Source organism: Podospora pseudoanserina, chromosome 6 (genome assembly GCF_035222485.1).
Source record: "Podospora pseudoanserina strain CBS 124.78 chromosome 6, whole genome shotgun sequence".
In the NCBI taxonomy this organism is placed as follows: domain Eukaryota; kingdom Fungi; phylum Ascomycota; class Sordariomycetes; order Sordariales; family Podosporaceae; genus Podospora; species Podospora pseudoanserina.
Window position 1 is genome coordinate 3,789,367 of NC_085925.1, and position 12,755 is coordinate 3,802,121.

Consider the following 12,755-nt stretch of genomic DNA (forward strand, 5'->3'; position numbering starts at 1 on the left):
ACATCAGATTTGAGCAAGTGATGCACCTCACCTCTTATACTTTTCATATCACACAAACATGCTACCCAACCATATCTGTACTCTACTTTACATTTTCTCAAACCATCACGCCTCCCCTCGCCAAAGTCTTTTTATCCGCAATTCTCCCAAAACCCAGTTCATCTACAACGCCACGCAGTATTCATGAAGCCAAAAACAACAAAATAAGAAAGACCCTTGCCGAAATAAAATAAAAACGCCGCCCGATGCGCATAACCCCAGTGTTGTAAATACTTGTGTAGAACATCATGAGAAAAAGTACTTGCTCTGCCTCAGCATTTGAATGTCAAAGTCGCCCTTGGCCGGGATGTCGGGGAAGGTCAGTGGAAGCCAGACAGTGACTTTTTGTTGCTGTGTTGTATTATTAGGAAAATTTTTGTCCTTTCTTGCCGAGAAAAGGTTCTTCTCCCACTTCTTCCCAGACACTTGGGCGGACTCGTCGGCTTGTTCCCCCTCTCCCAAGAGCTCTGTTGCGTCAGCCTCGCCCTCCATACCGTGCTCCATGCCGTCCTCCATGCCATCATCCGGTGCCGCCGTTGTGTCCGCCTCCGCTTCCACCGCCTCGGCGGCGCCGACCATCGAGTCAGGTGAACCCAACTTCTCAAGGATGCTAGCAGGCGTAACCATTTCCTCGCCTTCGAGTCTCTCCGAGGGAACCTCCGACTTGAGAAGCTTGAGCCGCTTCACTTCGAGCAACAACTCTTGACGGGCTGTCATGCGAAAGCCCTTCCGCCAATCTTCGATCGCTTTCCCGGCCGGTGTGTTCTTGACGACGGTGGCGAGGTATACGGAATCACCAAAGCGGGCTTCAAACTCGCGCTTCAGGCGGCCAATGACATCCTCTTCGTGGATTCTAATGAATGAGTCCCTGATGATGTCACTCATGATGTCTACATCAGACGCGTGCGTCCAAAACGAATCGTGGACGGCCGCAAACGTCAGGCCGCGCTCATCAGACTCCAACGCCGACAGCATCATGTGGCTGGCGTCGAGAGAATGAATGAAATTGGGCGGGAAGGCCTGCAGCTGCTTACGTCGGTTCACAGGGTCGGATCGATTCGTGTCCATAAGGCTGAGATTTTGAAGACAGGTCGCGATCACACGATTGGCCGTGTTACGGTATGGCTGCACCACAGGCATCCGCAGGGGCGTTGTCCATACGATGGTGGAGAGAAACTTTTCCTTGAGAGCTTCAAGCGTGGATTCGTTCTTGACCGCTCTGAGCGACTTCGACTTCCGCTTGGGTGCCATGATAGTAACCTCGTCAGATGCTACTTTTTTGGGCCGCGGTCTGTGCGAATCGGCTTCATATAAGGCCTGCTGGGCCTGCTGGTGCTCGACCTCATCCTGCTCCTCCATGGCAATCCTTCTCAGCTGCTCGGCGTTCAGTGACTGGCATACACGGCCGCCTATTTCACCTAGCCACTTCTGGATGTCGTGGGCGCCCTTGAACATGCTAGACAGTGCGTCAAACACCTTGCTAGTGCAGTAGGAGGCGAGCACGTTGGGATTGATACCGGTGTCAGCCTCAATGGTGGGATAGAGGGCATCCAGCTGTTTCAGGATCTGCTTTCTGGCACCTGTTCGAGTGACGCCGTAGACGTTCGTCATGACGGTCTGCTTAACCACCTTTCTGACGATCTTGCCTTTGAGGGCTATCGCAAGGTCAAGCTTGAGCTCGTCGGCGTCATGGTCTATGCGTTTTGCCACGATATCAGCGACGGCCGAGTAGACATCGGCCGGCCGCTCGCCGGGAATGAGATTGACCTGCTCGGCACCCCACGCGTCACCACCGAGAGCGGCATAATGCTGAAGTCCATTGCAGGTGCCGTCTTGGTGAATTGGGAGGTGGGACACGAACTTAGTAGGGTCCGGGTGCTCCAGGGCGTCTGTCAGCTCAAAGCAGGTCGCAAGGCATTGCCATGGGTCCTCGGCCTTGAGCCACCAGCCGTTGCCGTTCAGCGGGTTCCGAACCGAGTCGAGCGCGTTCTGAAGGTTTTCATTGGCAAACTCCTCACGCTCGGCCAAACTCGCCTTGTCGAAACCGTAGACGTTGGCGAGATGGATCTTGAGCCACCGCAGCCCGTTGGTGCCCAGCGGCTTTCCTTTGGCAAACTTGAGCAGGCCGCGCATGTGGTCAGCACCCATATGGTTAAGGTAGGTCGGAACCGGGTACGCTCGCCCACGGAAATCCAGATTGTGAGGGAAGAAGAAGGTCTGGTCACGGAAGGCTCGTGCGATCTCCAACTGGAAATTCATAAAGCATCGCTGCGAGTGCAGACCGCCCTTTTCGTTCTCGACGGCCTTGACAGCTTTGAGCCAAACACGTCGGGCCAAGGGGTCGTCCAGGTTTTCAGGCTCGGGCGGCATCGGTAGGTTGGGGTTCACGGCTGGAATGTTGGCGACTTCTGCTCCGTTATTCCAGGCTTCAAGCATGACATCGAACACCTTGCGGTTGATTCTCCAAGCTGTTTGCCCCAACACATCGAGCCCCTTCATCATCTGCTCCATGTCGCCTCTCTCGATGGCGGCCTCGGTGTAGATCTGCTGATCCTTCTCCTGTGCCTTGGCTCGAACCACGGATGTCGGATATTCGATGAACCCGCCCTTCTCCCACTTGGTCCATGGCTCAGGCTCGACCACCATGGGCAGATGCCGGGCAAGCACCTCAACTCGAGGTTCCGTCTTCAGGATATCGACCAGGGCGCGATTGGGCACAATGACGCCAACCTTCTTTCCCCTCCTCAGCTGGGTTGAATGGGAGAAGGCGGGCTGCATCTGCGAGACGAGCTCCTTGGTCTCCGGGTGCTCCCTGACGACGGTCACCTTTGCCGTGTCCAGAAAAGCGCCCAGCAGCAGAGCGCCGAATTTGGTTTTGGTGGTCGCAGGCCACCTTGGCTCCAAAATCGGCAATGGCAAGTCAGAGGAAAAGACCTTGCCATCATTGGCCGCTTGGGCTGGCTCTTCCTGGCCTCCTCTCTTGGCCGCATAGTAGTCGCGCGCCTTGGCCACCTTCAAGAGCGTCTTCGCCTTTTGCTCACGAGCCTTTTGCGTCCTGGCCATCTCTTTTGGGATGCTCTGCGTTGCCTTGTAGACTCGAATGTCTTCTTCGACGCTGCTCGCGAGGTGATGCACGACCCTGGTGAGAGGAACGCCCTTATCGACACCATATGTGGAAACCAGACTGAGCAAGGAGAGGATGACTACGGCCGCAAGACGATCAGGAGTTGATTGGAGGAGGTACGGCGTCAGTTGGCTCCGAACAAGGTCGTCACTCGTCTTTTTCTGTCTCTTTTCGGACTCGACTGCCAGTTTTATCTCTTGGGAAATCCTACGCTGCAGGTCGGTATGCCACTCGAAAAGCCTGGCGTTAAGACCAGGACTCGACAAGCCAAGTCCCATCTCGGACATTGCCTGACTTTCCTTGCGCCAACGGTCGACGGCGGCATCGATTGTATCCTTCTCCAAGCGAGACTGGATCTCCCTCCGCTCCGCTGGAGAAAGAGAGCTGATGTCTCGGCCATCTGGGACCTCAGCGAAGAGTGAAATGGTCTTCTTTAGTGATGTGAGGCCAAGACCTTTTTGTGTTGTGGCAAGGACCTCGGGAGGAACGGTCGACTTGGAGTCGATGGAAGACTTGGTCTGGTTGAAGAATTGGGCTGTTTCATCGTTGATCTTGGGTGCCGGCTCGGGTTCGATGGGGGAAGGCTCGGCCACAGTGTAGGTGAGGGAAGGACTGATTTTTGCTATCCTGGCCAGGTCCTCAGAGGACAAGATGTCGCCTAGATCCATCGTGGTGTTCTCGGGTAGCAGGCTCATAAACCTATTCACCCGGGTCCGCAATCTGGAGCCGGTACAGCAAAGCAGTGACAGCTTCAGCATGTACCCGATGGTCTCGCTCCTGGCCGGCAACACTCCATGAATCCGGGTTTCGTAGAGAGAGAAAACGTCTTCGCCTGCCGACTTGCCAGACGTTTCCACATCTTCCCCGCCCATCTCTATCCTCGCAATTCGGGCCCTCAAATAGGCGTGGTGGATCTGAAGCATTTCGAGCACCGAGAGACCGCCCAGTTCCTCGAGACGTCTGGCAACCATGGCGGCCCGCTCCAGTCTCCCGACCTTGATGCAGGCATCAAACATGGACAGGAGCTCGGCATGATCACCAGGAATGCCGGACTGGTTCATTCGACCTCGGGGGGGGCGCGGCAAATCGTCCGGGACTTGGACGGTGTTGGTGACATCAATGGGCCGCAGCTGATAGAGCGGGATTGCGTCGAGGGGGGCATTTTCGATATGTTGTTCGGTGACTGTTGTGGCGAGCTTTCTTTCGAAGCCAACAAGAGCACGGTATGTTTTCTTGGTTGACGGTCTTAACACGGGGCCTGTATTAAGGAAGCGTTGCGTCTCGGCGGGGACACGGCTTGAGCTGGAGGGGAGTAGGCATCTCGAGGGGTGTCGTGACGAGCTGGACGTCAGCAGGGTCCGGACTGGGAGTGTATGCCGGGTGGCTACTCGCGACCGAACGAGCATTGTTATGTGTGCGAGCTGGGGAGCCTCGGAAAGTAGGCGAGGGAGGTGGTGGGCGAGGCGGCAGTCGGGGGCGAAGAGTGCGCGGTCCGCGAGAATGGCGGGCGGGCGGGTCAATGATACATGAAACAGGCGTTTATAGATGGCGAGCTGCAAAAGGAGGGGTGTTTTGATGCAATAGGCCGGTCAAAAGAGGGCTGCCGGCGTCGAAATGGTCAACAGGAAAAGAGAAAAATCGAGTGCAGCGATACGTGATGATCGCCTCAAACTGATAACGCCCACAGCCAAAATTTTGCCCACCAGTCCCAACGCTGGTGCAGTCAGTGGGGATGAGCTCTGCCGTGACCAATCAGATGTGAGACAAGATTTTCCAGAAGGCGAAACGGAGCTGGTCTTCAACGGGCACGGACTCCTCTTGAAAACATCCCCCACGATATCAACATCAACATCACGGCTCATTCAATTGCAAAACAAAACAATCATGGCCGGACCCTCTGTCACCGGAGCCATCCGCTGCTCATCTTGCACTCGGTCTGTCTTTCGAAGCTTAATAGGAAGCATCGCGGAATCCCGGACACCTCAAGCAGCACTTCGTTCCCAACGTTTGGTAACCCCGGCTGTTGGCTCAAGATATCATTCATCTTTTCGAGCATCCCCGCCACTGAGGGGAGGACCCGCCTTGGAAGAAACCCTTCAAAGAGAAGAACTCGACGGATCCATCTCTTCATCGAACCTCGACAGCAACAATGCAACTACAACCACGACCACCACTACTACCAGCAGCGAGCCATCCGATGTCCCTTGGTACCTCCAGGTTGAGCCGCCAAGACATCCCACGCTGATGCACGAGCCGCCACCATTGCCAGACATCCCCGAGGACTCGCCCAAAGTGATGGAACCTCTCCTCAAGTACATCTCGGAGGAATTGGGCATGGATGATTTGTCCCTGGTCGACCTGCGTGATAGGGACCCTCCAGCGGCGATAGGCCAAGACGTCATCATGATTGTCGGCACAGCCCGCAGTGAGCGCCATCTTCACGTCTCTGCTGATCGGTTGGTGCGATGGCTGAGAGGTCGTGGAATTGGTGCCGACGCGGATGGTCTCTTGGGCAGGAATGAGCTCAAGATCAAGTTGCGCCGTATCGCGCGCAAGGCCAAGATGCTGGGGACCGCGAGGAGTGCTCGTGCCGGTGATGATGGAATCACCACCGGTTGGATCTGCGTCAACCTGGGAAACGTTGGTGGGTCGAGAAGGGAGGTTCAGATGGTAGACGAGGAGGGGAGGTCCATGGGTTTTGGCGTGCCCCGGACAGGGGCCTCGGTTATTGTTCAGATGTTGACTGAGAGCAGGCGCCAAGAGTTGGATTTGGAAAATCTTTGGGAAGAGATGGGTAGGGAGGCTGTTGAGACCTACGAACGCCCACCGCCCCTCCGACGGGACTTCAGTGGATACAAGGCGTATGCCGGTCGTCGTACCAGGTCAGAGGGATATCGTCCTCGACGCATTCGCGAATTCTCTACCGCGGCGGTACCTCAAGGGACAATAGCGGCTCTTGCGGTGAAGGCGTTCAGGAATGGGCGTGGTTGAGGATCCATCGAGGCAACTACCAGGTATGACGTGAGCTGTAATGATTAGTGTACAACACTGTACTGTATCTGCATGCAACCTTTTGATACACAACAATGGCATGTCCTTGGCAAATCAGAGTGAAAAAGTGTCTGGCTATGAAGGCTTTGTGTCACACTCAATTTTCTGTTTCTTTTACAACCTCGCAGACTCCTTCATGACCTCTCTCAACATGGGAGCCACCTGCTTTCTGCTACTCCCAACATCCATCTGCCTCCAACACGCCCTCCACTCACCACCCTCCTCCCCATCCAGTTCTCCATTGTTCCACTTCTCCAGCCCCAGTGACCCCCCATTCTTCTCGGCAAATCTTCTCGCGACCTTCACAGCGTCCTGACCACCCAACCCCCAAACAAGCAGCTCCCTCGTAAAGACACCGCCCGGCTTGGAGACTGTCATAACCGCCGCAATATCCAGCTGCTGCTCCTTGGCCCAGTCCTTAAGAGCAGCCAAGAACGTCTGCTTATCCCCCACCTCAGCCAAGCAAGTCTCAAAGCCCTGAACAATGGTTGATACCCCCAAGTTCAACGACCCATCGGTCCACTTTTTGTAATCCTTTCTGAGAATGTCGCGGTAGGACAGGTGAAGGATACTATCCTTCAGCTCCGAAAGATGATCAAAATACTTCTCTCTGTCGTATCTTTGCCTGTTTGACCTGGCAACACTGAGAGTGGCAACAAGCTTCTCCTCCGCATACGCTGCGGCATTGACATCCCAGTCTGTGGTCTTATCTTTTGAAGTGAGTTTGACAGTGTCGATCAAGATGGGAGCCATGGCCACCCTGGCCAGTTCCTCGTCGATTTCTTGGTGGCTTTGGAGCTGATCCCAGATTGGTTGGCACTGTGAGAGAACGAGACTCATGCAGCTGCCGCATTTGGCGAATACTCTTGGTTGGGCGTGGGAGGGGATGATGCCCTCGTCATCGTGGTGGTCGACGCAGCCTACGACGAATTTGTCATAACCGCGCTTAGTGAGGTCGCCGGTGAGGACGTTGTGATCGACTAGGTACCATTTTGTTGCTGATGGTGGCAGATCAGAAGGTGAAGGGAGGTCGGAGAGGGTGATCAGGTCGTCTGGGGTGACTGAATTGAAGGAGGGGGGGAAGATTGCGTTGAGCTCAGCACGGAGGGCAAGGTCGGCACGGGGGAGGTTGGAGAGCGGGATGTGGAGAACTGACTGGGATGAAGGGGCATGGGTGCGGAAGTAGGCATAGAGGACGGCTGAGCAGATTGAATCCAGGTCTGACAAAGAATGTCAGTGAGATGAGATAAGATGGGTATAAATGTGTGTGTATGATGGGGGCATACCAGCAGACTCATTTCCTACCACAAAAGTGAGAGGATTCGGTCTTTGAGATGGAGGTGCCGTGAGTGCCTTGCGGGCTGTAGCCAGAAATGACTTGAGGGACACCCTCTGTGCCATGGTGAATTGCACTTTTGGTGAGGTTTCTGCGAAGATTCTCCGACGTGAGATGAATGAAGTGGCAGCTCGTCTGACCTATATGTCAACCTCTGGCTGCTTCAGAGGCTCCTTCAACTCCGAGTAAAGATACGTACGTAGCACAACGGCAGGTCCGGAGAAAATTGCCTTTCTCGTGTTAAGGTTCCCGTCAAGAGTAGCCGTCGGGTATCACACGAGCACAACAACCTTGCTTGCCTTGTCAGTGTAAATTTAGATGTCAAACAGGGAAGTCCCCATGAGGAACCCAGGGGCCCAGGACCCGGCAAGCAACGGCTCTTGGCGCTGTCACGGCCCGACAGAACCCTGGAACGCCGTGGCGGGTGGGGGCCGCTTCTCCGACAACGGCCGAGTTTGAATACGGGAAGGTCCACTCGTGCCTTATCATCTCATCCGTGTCATTGATAAGCCCCGCCGTTGAGCTGCCATCTCATCTCACCCAACACCATTTGTTTTGTCGTGATAGCGCTTCATGATAGTCATTCAGTAACCAGCTGTGTTTTCTTTTTGGACACATCTCAGCTCATACCTACTGTCAACACCACACCAGCAGCATGGCACCCATCCGCCTCGCCATCCTCGAAGCCGACACTCCGGTCCCCCAAGCCAACGAAAAGTACAAGGGCTACCTCGGCATTTTTACTCACCTCTTCAGACGTGCTGTGGACCCTGAACCTCTTGAATCAATTTTGACCATCACGGGCCATGACATTGTCGCCTTTCCCTCCACCGCCTACCCCGACCTCGACTCGATAGACGCAGTCCTTATCACCGGCTCAAAGTACAACTCGTTCGATAATGACGACTGGATACTGTCCCTGGTGGAATTTACCCGCAAAGCTCTCATCCATCCCCGCGTAAAAGTAATAGGCGTCTGCTTCGGGCATCAGATCGTGGCCAGGGCAATGGGATGTCTCGTTCAACGAAGTGACAAGGGGTGGGAGGTCTCAGTGACGGAAACGACTCTCACAGACAAGGGAAAGCAGATATTTGGAAACCACCAAAGTCTTGTACGTTGCCCCTCTCCCCTATCCTTTTCACCTATTCTAAGAACAATCCACCAGAAAATCCAACAAATGCACCGCGACCAAGTCTACGGCATCCCCGCTGGCGCCCAACTCCTCGCCTCCACCGAAAAGTGCCCCAACCACGGCTTCCTCGTTCCCAACCGTGTCATTACCATCCAAGGCCACCCGGAATTCACCTCTGAAATCATGAACGAAATCCTCGTCTTGCGGCACGGCACCGGCTTGTTTACTGACGAAGTGTACGAGTCTGGCGTGCAGCGCAATGGCGATCACCACGACGGGGTGGATGTCACGAAAGTGTTTATCCAATTTCTTCAGGACGAGTTCGATGAAGAGGAAGATCCAGCGCAAAAATAGAAGGCTCCACATTTACCTAGCGATAGATTCGAAATGCATGCCGAAGATGCCGAATAACACGTATCTTCCCTGTTTACCGTGTACTTGGTAGTGCGAGTGAAAAAGAAACGCTTTTGGGTTACGTATTTAGTCCAGAGCACTTCACACCGATATCATGTTGCCACAATACCTCCATCGCCTCACAGTCCATTTACCATTAGACCTCTCTTCAGGTTGTCAGATTGATGGAATGGTGCCGTATCTAAGCTCAAGTCTCACCCCCTGTCCACACTAAACAACCCCCCCTGACACCCCCAGATCTCCCTCCGCCGATCACCCGCCCACACCATCTCCGCGCCCCAAGATAGATCGCGATCATCACACCTCCCACCTTCCAGTTTTATCTCTTTGTCCCCTGACTCTATTTAGGCAGCCACAGCAGCATGTCTCAGTCAAAGAGCACAAATGTCTCACTCTTTTCAAAGTCTAGACCCAACCTTCCCTCCGCAGTTTATGTCGTTGAGCAGAATATGTCTTGGTGGACCCTGACGATCACACCATTCGCTTTTGCTCCGGACTGATAACTTGCGAATAGGTTGCTCCGGCTGTCGATGCGTTGCTGAATGTAGGATACACCGAAGCAAGACCTCACGCACTAGAGGACAAATCACCGACGTGGTGCCTAGCTGACTTTGAATGGGTAGATACCTAGTGAAGCGTTGATGTTGATGTGATGTTTCTGCCACGGGCATGGTATGTCCAAAGTAAGAATGACCATGACTGACGGTATTCCTCAACCCAAGCCTGCCCACCTGCTCCATCCTCAACTACCCATGATCACAGCACAAACCCAAAGATTATCGTAAATGCCTAGCTTCGAGGCCAATGTAATTCCTATCTGACTGACTGCTAACAATGTCTACCGCGGCCCAGCCTGTTCCATCCACCGTTTCCCACCTCAACCTATGCAAATGCTCTCATCCCACCCAGAGAAGAAAAGGAAAAACGCCATGAAAGAACAATGGGGGTATACCGGTATAGATCCATCTTTTTGCCCTTATAACGCCATTTGACCCATGAAAACACAACAAACCCCCAAAAAAAAAAAGACAAAGAAAAAAAGCTGAATGCATTAACCACCCCTAAAAAACCTCCCCATGTACCTCGGTAAAAATGAATAATGCACCCTGTAACCCTCAAACCGCCGCACTGTGACTCCTCTCCCCTCTTTCCCTTCTCCTTCCAGAATGAACCCTCATCGGCGTTGACTTCGCCGTCATCTCTTCCCCCTCCGGCTCGTCTTCCTCCTCATCACTATCTATCCCTATCCTCTCCAAATCCACATCCCACCACTCCCTCTCCCGTGCATGAACCGCCCTAACCCCCCTATTTATAGCCCGCCTCTCACTCAAAATCTCTCCTTCCCTCCTTTCCCTCGCCAACCTCCCATCCACCAGCATTTCTTCCCTCGTTCTGCCCGCCGTGGTCCCCCCCCCGGCCTTCGTGCTACTCCCCGCCCACCCAAAATAATACCCCAACCGCTTCCTCACCACCTCCCCCACCTTTCGTCCACTCGCATGCCTCCACGGCTGCTCCCTCACCGCAAAAAGCATGCAGTCTACCATTCCTTGCACGCTCAGGCTCAGAATCCCCAGAATCAGTAACCACTGCGGGTCGTTCCTCTTGACCGAGTCATCATACCCCATGACGTGGCTCACAAAGGGAAAGGTCCAGATGATCATGTACACGAGAGGATATACGAAAAGTGACCGTAATTGGCGGCGGATTTTCTCCCGGTTCTTGCTCACGTCGCTGCCGCCGGCGGGCTCAAACGCTAGAGTGGAGGCGTTAAGGTAGGTCGCCCCCACGGGATAGTTTCCCGCCGTGTTGGTCTGTGTTGTTGTGCGAGTTCCACCCGACAAAAGTGTGCCCGCGGCGGAGGAACGGTTGGAGGGTCCGCGGCGGAGCATAGTAAAGATGTTAGGGAGGGAGAGGACCCGTTTGCTGTTGTTGGTCGCTCTCGAGGTGCTGGTGCTATAGCGAGAATGCCCCCCGGCAGGGTCGAGACTGCCGGGGGCGGTCGCGTAGAGAGGTCGGTCGAAGAAAGTGTCACTCGGTGAGGATGCTGGGTATGGATCGCCGAGCACCGTGGCGCGCCGGAGAGACTGTTGCCCTGCTATTGGGACGGCGGAGACAGGAGAGGCCGCGTGAGCCGCCGGTGGCGGTGAGGGTAAGCCTGGATCCACCACCGACAGAGGGTCCTGCATGTCGTCGATTGACACGTCTGGTGATGTGGTTGCCTGGTTGAAGCCGCCCCAGTTCCATTGGATCGACCGCCTGGGCTGAGAAACCGGTGTTCTAGACGGGGAACCACCCGCAAAAGAGGACTCGGTGTTTCCTGTGTCCTCCACCCGCAACGTGCCGACGGAGGATGCGGACATTTGTCGCGTCTTCACGAGGTTGATCGTGTCAGTAGTAGAGGTTCGTTTCGAACTGGGTGTCGATGGAATAAGTCCGTGGTAAGAGATTCGCGGTAGCGTTAATGCGGGGGAGCTGAGCTGTCGCTGGTGTCCGTCTGGTTGCTGATATGTTTGATCCGCACCGCTCATTTGCCGTGGAGGCGGCAGACTAGTGGAACTCCTTCTCCCATAGTCGTCCATCCGCTTCCTGATGTAGATGTAAATAAAAGCGTATATACCAATGATGCTGGCACATATCAGATACCGTGGTATCCAGCTCAGTGCCAGCCTGGACCAACCATTGTCGGTCCGGAGGTAGCAGTAGTGTCCCACATTCTCAAACCCGTTGCCATTGATAAAAGCCAAACAAGCGGTGGAAACTGGAAACAGGTAAAAGACCGAGTATGCCAAGTGTCGGTAAGGGTAGAGGCCGGATTTCGGTCGGAATATATACATGACGGAATGCAGCGCAATGAGTAGAATGGCGACATCTGAGGATTCGATGCCGATGGCGAGGGCAAAGCCGCTGAACTGGCAGAAAGCTGAATCCGACTCGATGGTCCCGTGATATAAGCTGACAAGCGGAAAGACAACGAAGGCGGCGGACTTGACAAAGTCACTTTGGACAAGCAACAAGATCAACCTGCATTCTCTGTTAGTCCATGTTCCAATAACTGAACCAAACGTGGATGGGCACTTGCTCGTGCCGGAAACTTCGCCTCATCTTGACAAACCAGTAGAGGGTGGATAATGTCGAGACGACGCTGACCGAAGCAAAGGTGAGAGACAATATTGTCAGGATGTAGACTGTGTGTTCTGTGTGTTGGTCATCGGCCACGTATCGGCTCGTGATCGGTGACATCAGCTCGACCGGCACGGAGCTCCGTACGCTCGCTGGAGACGAGCCGTGGAGAAGCTCCATCATGGCAGAGAAAAAAACCATCCTTCCACCCACTGGCTAGACGAGAGGTCCAGCTACCGTTGAATATGATGTCCATGAAGGCGGCGGCACATATTTGGTTGGGGTTGGGTCGTCGGCTTCGGTGGTGGTGGTGGTCAGCAAACGTCGCCGAGCAGGTTCCCTAGAGTCGAGGGTCCATGGACCCAAGATAGAAAGAGGTGATGCTGAAATGCAGCCAGAACTGCGGGTGTCGTAAAAGAGTAGAAAAGGGAAGAGTGAGCAGAGGTGTGGCTTCCAACTACCGAGGATATAAGGTACGAGGTATGAAGTGCCTGGGGAGGCAAAGTGGACCAACACAAGGCCGGTAAAAAAGCTGTTTT

The 12,755-nt window shown here is 54.4% G+C and overlaps 5 protein-coding genes across 5 annotated transcripts; 2 read left to right on the forward strand and 3 right to left on the reverse strand.

Moving 5' to 3' along the window:
• Window positions 1-285: 285 nt before the first annotated feature.
• On the reverse strand, window positions 286-4,569 carry RPO41 (DNA-directed RNA polymerase; the record flags this gene model as incomplete). The annotated part of the gene is made up of 1 exon (XM_062949461.1): window positions 286-4,569. One exon carries the CDS (start codon window positions 4,567-4,569, stop codon window positions 286-288), a length of 4,284 nt encoding a protein of 1,427 aa, XP_062798210.1.
• Window positions 4,570-4,777: 208 nt separating this feature from the next.
• On the forward strand, window positions 4,778-6,154 carry ATP25 (ATPase synthesis protein 25 mitochondrial; the record flags this gene model as incomplete). Its single annotated transcript, XM_062949462.1, has 1 exon — window positions 4,778-6,154. One exon carries the CDS (start codon window positions 4,778-4,780, stop codon window positions 6,152-6,154), a length of 1,377 nt encoding a protein of 458 aa, XP_062798211.1.
• Window positions 6,155-6,269: 115 nt separating this feature from the next.
• Window positions 6,270-7,957, reverse strand: PPX1 (Exopolyphosphatase). The gene is made up of 2 exons (XM_062949463.1): window positions 7,501-7,957; window positions 6,270-7,434 (listed from the first exon to the last, which is right to left on the reverse strand). The coding sequence occupies exons 1-2, from the start codon at window positions 7,613-7,615 to the stop codon at window positions 6,329-6,331; spliced, it is 1,221 nt and encodes a 406-aa protein (XP_062798212.1). The 5' UTR covers window positions 7,616-7,957; the 3' UTR covers window positions 6,270-6,328.
• QC764_609860 (uncharacterized protein) lies at window positions 7,834-9,145 on the forward strand. Its single transcript, XM_062949464.1, has 2 exons — window positions 7,834-8,661; window positions 8,716-9,145. Exons 1-2 carry the CDS (start codon window positions 8,206-8,208, stop codon window positions 9,034-9,036), a joined length of 777 nt encoding a protein of 258 aa, XP_062798213.1. The 5' UTR covers window positions 7,834-8,205; the 3' UTR covers window positions 9,037-9,145.
• A 1,066-nt stretch (window positions 9,146-10,211) lies between these two features.
• Window positions 10,212-12,417, reverse strand: GPR1 (G protein-coupled receptor gpr1; the record flags this gene model as incomplete). Its single annotated transcript, XM_062949465.1, has 2 exons — window positions 10,212-12,117; window positions 12,176-12,417. The coding sequence occupies 2 exons, from the start codon at window positions 12,415-12,417 to the stop codon at window positions 10,212-10,214; spliced, it is 2,148 nt and encodes a 715-aa protein (XP_062798214.1).
• Between the last annotated feature and the right edge of the window lie 338 nt (window positions 12,418-12,755).

Coding starts and splice junctions, on each gene's coding strand:
- QC764_609860 (XM_062949464.1), top strand. CDS start 8,206: ATGGCACCCATCCGCCTCGCCATCCTCGAAGCCGACACTCCGGTCCCC. Junction 8,662..8,715: donor TTGGAAACCACCAAAGTCTT/GTACGTTGCCCC, acceptor ACAATCCACCAG/AAAATCCAACAAATGCACCG.
- PPX1 (XM_062949463.1), bottom strand. CDS start 7,615: ATGGCACAGAGGGTGTCCCTCAAGTCATTTCTGGCTACAGCCCGCAAG. Junction 7,435..7,500: donor GGTAGGAAATGAGTCTGCTG/GTATGCCCCCAT, acceptor ATTCTTTGTCAG/ACCTGGATTCAATCTGCTCA.